Here is a 14,267-nt window from a genome sequence, read left to right on the forward strand (position 1 = left end):
CATCCAGATCTATATCTTGCCACTTGACCCAGAGGAGAAAGTGAGGCAGGTGACCTTGCACAGCCCTCCCTCCCTTCAATTCAATTCACTTGCATGCCATGGCATCATCTTCCTGATGTCATGGTCCTATTTGAGAACAAATGACAAATTGCAACAACCTGATAGTGGAAAAGATTCTTGTTTTAAATCAGGAACAAGAAATTTCCCTTCTTTGGGCTTCAATTTCCTTTTCTGTAGAATGAGAAGCCTGGATTACACAACATTTGCAGTCCCTCCTATTTCTAGATCAGATCTCAAGATACTGAAAAAAAAAAAGAGTTTTTAAGGAAATTTCTACTTCTGTCATCTTACTTCTCATGCATATATGTAAGTGTAACTATGTGCACATATGTGCACAAAACACACACACACTTTATGGTTACACTGTTACTAATTTGGAAAAAGTTTCCTTTTTAAAGACATTATATCAGAAATGTGTTAAGAGATCAATGAAATCCACACTGCTCTTTTCCCTAGCTAATGTTAAATTCAATAATTTGATAAACTGGAGGAGTATTATATGATTTAGATTTAGAAGACACCTAGACCAGTGCTCCATTTTATGCAGAAAAAAATCTGAAGCTGAGGGAGATGAAGTAACTTATAATGCTTTAAGATTTGCAAAACACTTTTATATGTTGTCTCATTTGAACTTCACAACAACCCTATGAAATAGGGTTATTATTATCTCCACTTTATAGATGAGGAAACTAAGGCATAGACTAGCCACACTCACATGTCTACATTGTAAAGTACAAGAGTGGGCAGCTAGGAGGTAGCTCTGGATCCTGGAGTCAGGTCAGGAGGACCTGAGTTCTAATACAGCCTCAGACACTTAACATTTACTTGGCTGTGTAACCCTGGACAAGTCACTTAACCCAAATTATTTTATATACGCACACCCAAAAAGTAGCAGTTCTAAAATTTGAACACATTATCTCCCTGTTATTTCCATTATTCTGTGCTATAGTTAATGAGTCATTTCACTGAAAGTGTAGGGGAATATAAAGAAACAGAAAAATTAAGGAGAATTTATGAAATTACAAAAAGGAAACAAATTCTACATGTAGAACATCTTTTTATAATTTTTAGATATTTATAAAACACTTCACATTAACTGTGTGGGATAAATAGGTGAAAATATTATTACCCCACTTTATAGATGAGAAAACTAAACTTAGACAAGTGAAGTGATTTACTCATAGTTACAGTAACAAGCCTCAAACTCAGGTTTTTTTTTAATCCTTTCATTACATTGAATCTCTGTAAAGTGTTTTTGTCATATTATTTCATTTGACCTGCCGGGCAAACTTGTGATACAGGAAACAGCTATTGTAATTTTACAAGTCCCTTTCAGCTCTGACACAATATGAATCTCACTTTTCTGGCTGGCTAATTTGCCTTAGAAATAAATTTCATTAATATCAACATCACTCTAATTCAATGAAAATATCTCTGAGTTTGAAGTCAGGAGGATCTGTGTTCAAATTCCAGCTCTGCTACTCCTGTGAATTTCCTTGTCTTTGAAGTAAGGAAGTTGAAATAAATAAACTCTATTATCTCTTCTGGTTCTTATTATTACAATTCTACAGCTATTGGTGGGATAGACTATGATGGTATATTCTGTGTCATGCTGGTGTCTTTTTCACCTCTTTCTTCCCCTGCTCATGTGCCCCTTCCACTGTCTCCTGGGATCTGAATTCTAATATGCACCTCCCTCTAATGCAATATCCTGAGGTATCTATTCTGTTTTCCATTCTCTTGCCATTCCTTTTTCCTCTGCTTTTCTTCTCAAACTGATGTTGATTCAAATTTGGATTATTGGAATAGTTATTGGAATAGGTACTACTCTCAATGAGGGGGAAAGATCTACCCTTCATCCACATACCATTCCCTTGACATAAAGTATTTCTAGGGAGAAGTACAAGTACACTTTCTTGACCTTCCTCATCTTTTCTGAGAAGATTATAGGGGTGTATCACTGCTTGTTACATGTGGAAACTCTGAATTCCAGATGACCTGACTGCTCTAGAAGAAAGCAATACATACAGTAGGAAATAAGAATCCACATGTTAGAAAGAGGAGACGATAAAGTATAATTTCCTTCCCTCCTGAATCTCTATAAGCATTCATTCTTATTTCCTTTAAGGATAAAAGGAAAGCAATGAACAGACTGTTTCTTAATGAACTACCTACTAGAGAAAAAACATAGTACTAAAGAAAGACATAGTAATCTCTTAATAGTCTCCAATATGATTTCCAGTTGACTAATATAGGATTTAGAGATAGAAGGCAGAATTATCCAGTGTGAATTCCTGGAGTGAGGTCAAATGATTTGTTCAGAGGTAACTATGTGTGAACTCTATCCAGGAATGAATAACCAAACATAAGCCCACAAAGTTATAGAAGCCTTAAAAGTTCATCCTGGTCATTCAGGAACATATTTAGGAATTGAAATCTTGACTTTGCATCCCTTTGGTAATATAGTTATCATGTAATTTTACAAATTACATGATCTGTGGATGATTTTTTTAAGTAGATAAAACTTTGGGCTTAGAATTAGAAAGAAAGGAGTTCAAATTTAGCCTCAGACATTTAATAGCATTATAATTATGATTAAATCCCTTAATTTCTGTCTGCCATAGTTACAGTAACAAGCCTCAAACTCAGGGTTGTTGTTTTTTTTTTAATCCTTTCATTCCATTGAATCTCTGTAAAGTGTTTTTGTCATATTGTGTCATTTGACCTGCTGGGCAAACTTGTGATGCAGGAAATAGCTATTGTAATTTTACAGGTCCCTTTCAACTCTTAGCCTTAAAATGGGAATAATTATAAAATGTTTCCTTAGCTATAAAATGGGGATAATAATGGTATTTACTTTTCAGGGTTGTTGTGAGGATCAAATGAAATAATACTTTTAAAAGAGCTTAGCACAGTACCTGGCATATAGTTGATGCTTAATATGCTTTTTTTTCTTTCTTCTAAAATCACATAACTAGTAAGTAACAGAACTAGAATATAAGTTCTTTTTTCACTATACCTTCTCTTTCCCCCTCTATTAGAGACTGATTGAAGAGCTCTTAGAACACAAAGAGGGAGCCCATGTTGGTGCCAACATGAAATACAGTATCTTTCAATTTGGTAAAAAATAATAATGATGACATATAGTTTACCATGTTTAACATATATTGGATTACTTGCCATCTAGGGATGAGGATGAGGAGAAGGGGGGAAAATTAAAATATAAGGTTTTATAAGGGTTGAAAAATTATCCATGCATATATTTTTGAAAATTAAAAAGCTCTAATAAAATAATAATAATGACAAATGTGATCAGTAAATAATGATAAATATCTATTTGATTAACTATTTGGTGATTTAAAGATGATCAAAAAAAAGGAAAAATCAAGACATAGAAACAACCACATTCTTGTATGAGAGAACTCTGTGCTGCCTACTTGTCTTTGCACTTGGTTTATTTATAACTCTCACTCTCACTCATCTCTTCCAGAAAAGGGCCACAAATTGAGACTTCTCCAGCTCCATTTTCTTTACAATCAATGTGTAATGCCTTTAAAAGAAATTTAATCACTTTTATGAACTTTATTTCAGTCTTTATTCCAGTGATTTCATCCCCATAGGAAATTCCTGATGTAAAGCTTCCTTCCATATATTCAGATAGTGGATTATCTGGAATTTATGGGTTTAGACAATTGCTTACAAGAGTAAGAGTTTAGTGATTTGTCCACATCATAGGCAAATTTGTGTCTTAATCTTCCAGATTTCAAGATCACCCTTCGACCTATTCTTCCTCACTGCTTGGAAACTCTATCCAGAAATGAATAACAAACATAAGCCCACAAAGTTGTAGAAGCCTTAAAAGTTCATCCCAGTCATCCAGAAACATATACAGAAAATGTATACTTTACTTTTGCACCTTTCTAGTAATACAGTGTCATGTAATATTGTGAATTGAAGTTATCTGTGTATGGTCTTTTTCAGTCATTTTTTCTGTTATGGCTGACTCTTCATAACCCCACTGAGGGTTTTTTTGGCAAAGATACTGGAGTGTTTTGCCAATATCCTCTTCCAGCTCATTTTCACAGATGAGGAAACTGAGGCAAACAGACTACATGACTTGCCCAGGGTCACACTGTTACTAAGTATCTGAAGCCAGTTTTTAATTCGGGAAGATGACCCTTTCTAATTCCAAGACCTAATACTCTCTCCACCACACCAAGTAAAGTATACACTCCTCTATAGCCTTAGCTCCCTACTAGACTATAAATTACATGAGAGAAGTTCCAAACCTTTCATTTCCCTAAATAGCTAGTATGAAGTGAAAATTAATTAAATTAAGCAATTAATAAAAATGTTCATTCGGATAAATTGAGCTAAGTTGCATTAAATTCTTGTTCCCTCTTCCCTAACTGATCTTTTTAACTAAGTCCAAAATCAACATCCCCAACTTGGTCTGAGTTGAAGGCTAATCCCAGACTTTAATCATATGACAATAATACAGACATTGCTCACTCAAAAAAAAAAAAAAAGAAAGAAATGAGACCTCCCCATAGCTTTACTCTCATGTTTTATTATCCTTTCTTATGGTGAGGCTATATTTAAAAGAAAAAAAAAGATCAAAAGAACATTTTGGCTCTCAGCTATATGATTTCTTGCTGATATCATGACAGCATGGGATATGTGCCTCTAGAAATGCCCTCTCTCTTCCTCTTTTAGTTATTGCTTCTAATTTGCTTTAGGGTGAAGAGTTTATTTTTATGCTGTACATTTTTTGCTTTTTAATTAATGTTTGGTAACATGTACATACTTAACAAATATTTACTGATTGCTTAATTGGTCAAAATCATTAGTTTGGTATGTACCATATGACTATATATTTTTATTTATTTGTTTTGCTGAGCCCATGGTCACACAGCTAGATAGTGTTTAGTGTTTAAGACTAGATTTGAACTCAGGTCCTCCTGACTTCAGGGCTGCTGTTTTATCCACTGGGCCACTTAGCTGCCCTTGTACCATATGACTAAGTTGGCTCTGAGAGGAGTCTGGACTAAGCATCTCACCCAGGAAAAAGTTGGCTTTGCAATTTAAAAGTTTGAGTTCAAGCATTTGCTCTATCATTTAAAAGCTAGAAAACATAAAGCAAACAGCTTTCCTTTTGGGGGCCTCAGTTTCCTCATCTGTTAAATAATGAGTTTGTACTAATTGGTCTCTTAAGGTCACTTCTAGCTTTAAAATCCCATGATCTGTTCCAACAATATGATCACTGCAAAGTACAAGCCCAAAAAGGTGGTAAAGTTCGATCAGATTTATTCATGTTACTCCTGTTGGATCTATAATCTTATCAATATGAGCATAAAAGCAAAAAATAATAATAATCTTCACAATTTGAGTGTTAGAAAAGCAGGAGTAATTAAGGAGAATAGTCCTACCATTAATTTAAGAATTCACAGCCAAGCTGTTCTTGGGAATATTTTTTAATGAAAAAGTTAATAAGTGGCCATAACGTAGCTTTTCAATCAACCATGGGGTTAAAGGGGATGGGGAGAGGCACTGGCCTTATCCCAGATTATCTTGGGGTTAGCTAAGGAGAGGTAGAGTTGTGTGATAGCATGCTTCCAGCAGGATTATGCAACAATGTTCTTCTCTCTTCCCCACCTACCTGTCACAATCATTGGAAGATTTCTCTCCAGTCCTAGGGTGCCCAGGATAAGCTGAGGCATCAGGCAGAGGTAGCCAATTTTTATACCTTCCAATGCCCCCCCATCTTACGTCATGGAAATTAGGATCTTAACATTTAGAACTGGAAGGATGCTTAAACATCCTCTTTTCTAATGATCTCATTTTAATCTTGAACAAACTAAGATCTAGTAAAGATAAAAAATTTGCTCAGTCATACAAGCAGCAAATGCATTATGGGGGCAGTCATTACCTTGGATAGTTTTATTTTTATACTATCCCTTGATTTTTATTAATGTTTGGTAACATGTGACTTCCATTAAATTGTGAGCTCTTTGAAGGCAAGATCTATCTTTTGCCTGTTTTTGTATCCTCAGGACGCAGCACAGTCTTTGGCACATAGTAGGCATTTAATAAATATTTACTGATTACTTGATTGGTCAAAATCATTAGTATGATAAGTAGCTCTGAGAAGTTAGCTCTGAGAAGGGGCTAGTCTATGTATTATCATGAGTGAGAGTAGAAGGGTGCAGACTCTCTCCTGAGCTCCAGGCACACAATATCAATTGCTTTTTTGGACTTGATGTCCCATGGACATCTCAAACACTCTATATACACAAAGACTTTTGTTCTAACTTCCTTCTTTATATAAAGGAAACCAACATCCTCCTAGTTACTAAAATTCAAAAGCTAGGAATCATTCCTGACTCTCTCCCTGTCTGTCACATAGTAGACACTTAAATGTTTATTGACTGAATGACTTACTTCACCCTCAGTCCCCATATGTAATAAGTTGTCACCTTGTCATTTATAGCTAGGCAACTCTCTTGTACCTATTGCTTTCTCTCACCTCACACAGACACTTACTTAGTTGAGGACCATGTTCACCTTTCACTGGGATTACTGAATAAACCTCTTATTTGAACATTTAGCCTTCACTCTCCCCCTCCAAATAACATCTACATGTCTACAAATTAGTATTCCTACAGTTCTGGTCATTCTTCTATTCAGGAAGTTTCAATAGTTCCCTATAGCCTCCAGAACAAAATAAAAAACTCTCTGGCACCAGTCTATCTTTCTAGAATGACTTTGCATTACTCCTTCTCATATACTTGATATCCCAGACAAACTGTCTTGCTTCCTGTTGTCTACTTTGGACATTCAATTTCCTGCTTTCTTGACTTTGCAAAGGCCAGGTTCTGTATTTAAAATTTATTACCGCCCCACCTCTGGAGAAAGGAAGAAACATTTATTAAGCCACTACTACGTGTCAGACACTGTGCTAAATGCTTTACAAATATTATCTCATTTGATTCTCACAACAGCTCTAGGAAGTAGGTACTATTATTATCCTCATTTTACAAATGAGAGAACTGAAGTAGACAGAGATTGGTTAAGGTGCTTGTGCCCTCCATCACACAGGTAGTAAGTGTCTAAGGCTGGATTTGAACTCATGAGTTCTTGACTCTGGTCCAGTGCTCTAACCACCAAACCACCAGCCGTCTCTTAGAATTCCTGGTTTCCCTCCAGGTTTTAATCAAGTGCCATTTCCTACAGGTAATCTTTCCTCACCCTCTTTAGTAGTTAGTGCTTCTCTTTCCTGTCTCCAGCCACCTTAAAAATGTTTGGAATAAATAAATATATATATATATATATTTAGAAACAGTGGATTTGGAATTAAACACTACATTTAAATCATGAGATGTTAAATACCTATGTGGGTCAAGTCATCTACCATTCTAGTCTTTGGTTCCGCATCTGTAAAATGAAGGGGGTGAAGGGTCTGATTAGATGATCTCTAATGTCCCTTCTAGCACTCAGCTTTAAAACTCTCATGACTGAGAGTTTTCTGGCTAATCCTCAGCCAGAAAACTGTTGGAAGATAAGAGGGTTATTCATATGATTGTTTGGTCCAGGATTCCCAATTTGTGAAGATTTTCATCAAAGAAAATTTTGATCTGCTACTGACCTGAAACAATGACCACGTGTACTTTATTCTTGCCAAGAATTAAACATTCATTAGTCATCATTCAGACTCAGCATATGAATCAAGGGGGACAATGCATTTCTGATGTATCAGAGTTAAGCATTACATTTCTGAGAAACCAACTACTTACCAATTGTTTTATTAATAAAGAAAACCAGCCTTTTCCAGATCTAGTACCCTGGCACTGTGTGTGTGTGTGTGTGTGTGTGTGTGTGTGTGTGTGTGTGTGTGTGTGTGTGTGTGTGTGTGAGAGCACGCACGCGTGTGGGTGCCCTTGCCTGCTCTAGGATCTTATCCTGAACCAACCAGATTGAACTGGCCCAGAACCCCACAGAGGCTTCAAGGTTTAAAGTTTACACTCAAATTGCAAATTGCTTACCATGAGCACACTAGCAAAGAAAGAAAGAGGCGGGGAGAGCCAAATTCCCTTATGCTCAGATTATTCAAGCAAAACAAAACATAGTGGAGCTCAAAAATGAAACAATATTGACAGGTTTTCAAAACTGAATATTCTTCAGGATAGCTTTTCAAATATTTTAAGGACACTTTCACCAAGTTAAATATGTCCTCTAAAAGTTCTTTAAAATTTTCATGAAGGCACCACTGTGAGGGACCTACTTTCCATAATCATAATATTTCATACTTTAAATTATTTTTAAATTCCAAAGACAAGTTTCTTCAAATGGAACACAAGATTTATAGCTGTAAAGGACTGTTGAAAATCCTCTCATTTTACAGAGGGAAAAACACATGGAGGGGGGGGGGATTACTTGCCTAAAATTCAAATCCAGGGATGTTTCTCTTGTATCACAATGACTTTTAACTGAACAAAAATATATGTCTAAGACAAATTAGTCAATAGAGATAGTCTCAAGGCATACCTTTCATCCAATAATACTACTGGTAGCTCCACACTCCAAAAAGATCAAAGAGAATGGAAATGTATGTATAACATACACATACATGTCTTAATATCTTAATCTTTATCTCTTAAACAGCTCTTTTCTTAGTGGCAAATAACTAAGGGAGTACCCATCTACTGAAGAATGGCTAAACCAATTATGGTACATGAATTTAATGGGATACTATTGGGTTATGAGCAATTGTGAAGGGGATTATATTAAAGAAGCCTAGGAAGACTTGTATGAATTGATACAGAGGGAAATGAGCAGGACCAGGATAATAGTTTAGACAATAGCTTCAACAGTATAAACAACTTCAAAAGACTTTAGGACTCTGAAAAACATAATCATTAGTATGATGCAAGAGAACCAATGATGAAGAATGCTACTCACCTCTTGACAAGGTGAGAATGGACTAAGTATGTAGAATGAGACACATTTTCCCCCACTAAGGCAATGGGGATTAAGTGACTGGTCCAGAGTCACACAGCTAGAAAGTGTTAAGTGTCTGAGGTCACATTTGAACTCAGGTCCTACTGACTTCAGGGTTGGTGCTCTATTCACTACATCATGTAGCTGCCCCCAACACATTTTTCAAACCTGGACAATATGGAATTTATTTTGTTTGACTATACATATTTGTTACTAGGATTCCATTCTTTTTTTCCTCCAGTGGAATAAAAAGGGAAGATGAGAGGGAAAAAAATGTTTTTGTTAATAGAAAAAAATTAAATCAATTATTTTAAAAAGAGTGTAATGGGATTTTAGACTAAAAGGGGCCTGTTTTATAAATGACAATACTTGTATGTACATTACAAGATTGCTGTGAAAATCAAATGAAATAAGGTGTTTAAAATAATTTATAGAATTAAAGTACTATATTAAGGACAGCTATTTTTATAAGAGCTTTCTTCCAAGCCCTTTATGCCATAGATAAAGAAACTGAGACCCCAAGAGACCCCACTGATGAGCACCTGAGCCCAGACTTATAACCAGGTTTTAACTCTATAATACAGTAGGAAGAGTAACTGTATTTGGAGTTCAAGAACCTTAATAAATCTCTATTTTGCTACTATCCCTGTCATAACATAATAGAGGAGAGCCATATAATAGAAATTGTGCTACACCTTTATCAGCAGAGGCTTGTGTTCATAATCTACCTTGAATACCTACAAGTGTCCCTATGTGTAAGAAGACTTCTATGTACTGATGTAGAAGCAAGAGAGCAGATACAAAGGAGCAATATGATCAGTGACTAAAATGGATTAAATGAAGACAACAGAGTGCTAGTGTAACAATAGACGTGTCACACCTTTTCTTAGCTTCAGATCCAAACATTGGGATTTGAAAAGAGTATTGAGATGACAAAGCTGATTAGTAGATTGAGTATTAGATTTGGAGTAAAAAAGGCATGAGTTCAAATCTTGCCTTATGCCCTATCTGGGCTACCCTGGGTAAGTCATTTAACTTCTCTCTGTGCCTCAGTTTCTTCATCTGTAAAATGGGAATACTAGAACCTATCTCATAAGGCTGTTGCAAGAATCACATGAAATAAATATGGAAAATCCTCTACAAATCTTAAAATATTTTTTATTATAATACCCTTAGTACTTAATCTCATAAGTCTGTTGTGAAGAAGAAATGAAATACTAAGCATTTGGCAAGCCTTGAAGTGCTATAAAAATTTTATCACGATTACCCAGAGCTTTATCATAGAGGGACAATATCAAATCAGAAACTTACCATAATCTCTACAGTAATAATAGCTAGCATTTATACAGCTGCTTAGGGTTTGAAAGCAATTTACAAATATTATCTTATTTTATCCTTATAGTTATCCAATGAGGTATATGCTCTCATTATCCCTATTTCACAGAGGAAAGAAATAAGACAGAAAGAGATTAAGTTATTTGTCTAGAATCATATAGCTAGTAAATGTCTGAAATTGAATTTAAATTTGTCTCTCTGACTACCAGGTCCAGTGCAGTGCATGTGTGTCTAATGTGTGCATCTGGTCCTAAAACTTGAAAAACCAGCTGCCTACTATCTTTAGAGAAATTCTGAAGTAGAAGAGATACTATCTTTATTATTTCAAATTGGGTTCAGCTTCCTTTCTTTTAAACTTCTCAACCCCAGCCCGCTTAAAAGACAATACTCTGCTGATGGAAATCTAGTACATTCTCCTTGAATCAAGTAGAACCATATCAAAGTACTACAGAGAATAAATGTTTCTGGGTATCAATAAGACTATTTAAAATTTTAGAATCTAAAATAGTTCAAAGCTCCAGGAAGGGACAAGGAAGCAAACATAGTTTCCTTCACAATTCATTCGAATGTGCTTCTAACTAAATTTTTCTTTGGATTCACCTTTATTTCCTCTATGAGTTAAAATGTTGATATTTAGAATGTATTAATCTTCCTTACTGGTACTTCTTAACCAGCCCTACAATGGCCTTTGGTGAGGGATGGAGAGGTGGGAGAGAACTTAGATTGAAAGATTTTTTAAAAATATTTATTGAATTCATTTCAGGGATCACTTCCTTCAATTTCCTCACCCCCACATTACAGCTAATTTGTCTTTTGGGTATTCTTGTGATCAGCAGATATGTGGTACTGAGCAGTAACAAAACTGAATCGAGAGTAAATCCTTTTTAAAACATTAGGGAATGAATTAGATCAAAAGCAGCAAGAACAAGGTAAAGTTTCTCAGAAGTCTCCTGATAATTGCCATATTTTACTTACAAACAGGGTCCTCCATCTTCAAGGGTCTTCTCAGACGGATGCTGGCAGGAATTGTCTTCTCAATCAATTCATCAACACTCTACATTTTTAAAAGAGCCAAAAACACAGAGGAAAAAAAAAAACTAATATGAATAGGCCTATTCTTTTGGGAATTGTTTTTGTAATTTTTTTTTAAATCCATAAAGACTTATGGGGAATGCATTTAAGTACTTTGAAACACTTTAAATAAACACAACAAAAACCCTCATTATGCATCAACAGTTGTAAAGGGCTGATTCTCTCTCTCTCTCTCTCTCTCTCTCTCTCTCTCTCTCTCTCTCTCTCTCTCTCTCTCTCTCTCTCTCTCTCTCTCTCTCTCTCTCTCTCTCTCTCTCTCTCTCTCTCTCTCTCTCTCTCTCTCTCTCTCTCTCTCTCATTTACCAGGAGGGAATAACTATTCAAATCCACCTATTAATTCTTGAAAAGGGCCACTTTCCCAGGCAACAATCTTCTCAGTTAAGCGACCTAAGAAACCAGAAAGTTTCAAGGTTTGCATGGCTAAGAGACAGAGCCAGAGGCAAGAGAGAAAGCCATCTGAGAGGAAAATGTGGTGCTGCCTGGGGAAGAAGGAGTTAGGGCCCCTGGGCCAAAGGGGCCGAACTAAGTGGTGGGGAAAAAAGCCTGAAATGGGGAAGGCCGGGGGTGACTAGGACAAACAGGAGGTAGAAAGACTGGGGGCAATTAAGGAGAGGAGAGAGAGCAAAGGATGAGCAGGACCAAAGGGGAATGGGAATGAAAGGACCTTACCGCCAGTCCTAAGGTCTGCAGCATCTCCCCCTTCTCTTTGTCTCTCGGGCCAATGTGCCTCTCCGAGAAGTCATCATGCCTAGGGAGTAGCTGCTCAATGTGCCGGGAGGTCACAGTGGTCCCAGGGCTGGGATTGCGGTCCTCGCGGCCAGCGCTGCTGTAGTCCCGGTCCGGCTGCGCCCAGCGTCGCGCCAGGGGACTCGGCCCTGTGGGACCTGCGGGCAAGTGGCGGCCACTGGCCGCAGCCACCCCTCGGCCGAGGCGCAGTCCCCCCCACCACTTGACACAGCTCTGCATAGTCGAGGCTATTAGCTACGGACTGGGCTGAGCTCAACGCTTTCTTTTTATTCCTAGGGGTGGTCCTCCCGGCCCCCTCCCCTCTCTTCTATTCGGGTTGCTCTTCTGTTTGACCTGAGTCTCCGGCAAGTCCCGAGCCTAGGATATGTCTTCTCCTGAGACCCTCCTCGGCTTTGGGATGGAAGGAGGAAGAGATGGATAAATGGATAAAGGATGGAAGGATGGAGCAGGAGAAAAGACTCGGAGACTCAGAGTCCAGCGCTCACACAAAGTTCTTAGTCCGAGACACCTGCCCGGCTCACTTAAAGAAGAGCCAGACTGACTGGGTTAAGATGAGGTGGAGAATGGGGTCTCAGGCTCCGCCCTTCTGAGACATTTTAACCAATAAGAAAGGAGTTCACGCTGTGGAGGGGGGTATTGAGACAATGCGGCCCCCGCCCCCTCTGCTTGCCTCCACCCCCAATCCCCTCAATTCATTCCACTCTTTCCCCACACCAGCGTATGAAAAGAACTAGCCTGGGATACTGACACTCCTACAGAGGGCTGGCAATTTCCCCATCGCCACTAGGGAGGGAAGCCAGAACCTCCAGGAGACTTCCAAATTAATCCAACCCAAAATGTAAAGTAGTCAAGCTTAATGAAGTTCTATGTGAGGTGAGTGGGTGTGAAAAAATGAGAGGGAGGGGGAAAATCTCTCGCTGACCAATTCAGTTACAACTGGAAAGCGTAGATACCTACAACTCCACAGTCATTTTACAAATGAGAAAACTGAGGAAAGATGATTTGCCCAGCCATTGAAGATTTGCCTAGACCAGACTCAAGATTTAAATTTATATATTCTCCACTACTTTCTTTCCTAAAAGCATGGTACATTTCTAATTTATCACACATAAGTACATAATCTGTTCTTATAACATGTATATAATAAACGTGTATACCTAGATATTTTTACATATTTCTTATTATAACATGTATATAATAAACATGTATACCTTTTATTCTGTAATAAACAAGCCAATAGCTACTTCCCACGTGACATGGCTCAAAAATTCTCTGAGGTACAATACTCTAAGCTGCTTTGAGGTACAAATCATTGAATTATTTTTTTTGAAAATGTATTTTATGGGGACTTCCGGCCAAGATGGCGGCGTGGAGGCAGACAGCTGCTTGAGCTCCTCATTTTCTCTCAGAATTTACTTCATGACAAGCCTCAGACTTAATGCTTGACCCAGAAAGAAATCCACAAATAATCACCAAGAGAAGACATCCTTCAAAGTCGCCAGAAAAGGTCTGTGTTTGCTCGGGGGAGGGTCAATCAGACTGGGCGCAGACTGAGGGCAGGCAAGCCAGAGCGGGGCAGGCAAGCCAGAGCGAGACAGGCAGCTCACACAGCTCAGACCAGAGGGGGAGGGGTGTGATCTCTGCCGTTTCTGCGAAAAAAGCCTTTTGCCCCAGTGTGGATGCTCCGTCTTGGCAGCAAGCTAGGAGCAGTGGAGAGGGTGTAAACCCCGGAGGTGAAGATTAAAACCCCAGAAAGCCAGCGTCTCTCAGAACCCGGCCACCCCCAACCCCCACCTGGACTGACTCAGCGAGTTCTCAGAGCCTCAGAGCCCAGACTCAGTACAGTCATTGCTGTTCTGTTAGTGGCTCTCTGCTGCCCTACCTCCAGTCTGTAGAGGAAGCCCATTAATACCATCCAGCCCCATCCCCCCAAAAACAGACCTATTGTTTCTCTTGTCAATTTGTTTTCTTCAATTCCTACTCTGACAAAATGAACAAAAAATTCAAAAGGGCTCTAACCATTGACAGCTTTTGTA

The 14,267-nt window shown here is 38.0% G+C and overlaps 1 protein-coding gene across 1 annotated transcript in view; it reads right to left on the reverse strand.

Moving 5' to 3' along the window:
* GLDC (glycine decarboxylase) overlaps positions 1–12,780 on the reverse strand; it is a 106,778-nt gene extending 93,998 nt beyond the window's left edge. Inside the window, exons 1-2 of the mRNA XM_074282881.1 lie at positions 12,154–12,780; positions 11,368–11,446 (exon numbers count right to left, since the gene is read on the reverse strand). Coding sequence (XP_074138982.1) covers positions 11,368–11,446; positions 12,154–12,450 — 376 coding nt within the window. The 5' untranslated portion in view covers positions 12,451–12,780. The remainder of the gene's footprint in view (positions 1–11,367; positions 11,447–12,153) is intronic.
* Positions 12,781–14,267: the final 1,487 nt, after the last annotated feature.

This window comes from Sminthopsis crassicaudata, chromosome 1 (assembly GCF_048593235.1).
Source record: "Sminthopsis crassicaudata isolate SCR6 chromosome 1, ASM4859323v1, whole genome shotgun sequence".
Taxonomy (NCBI): Eukaryota; Metazoa; Chordata; class Mammalia; order Dasyuromorphia; family Dasyuridae; genus Sminthopsis; species Sminthopsis crassicaudata.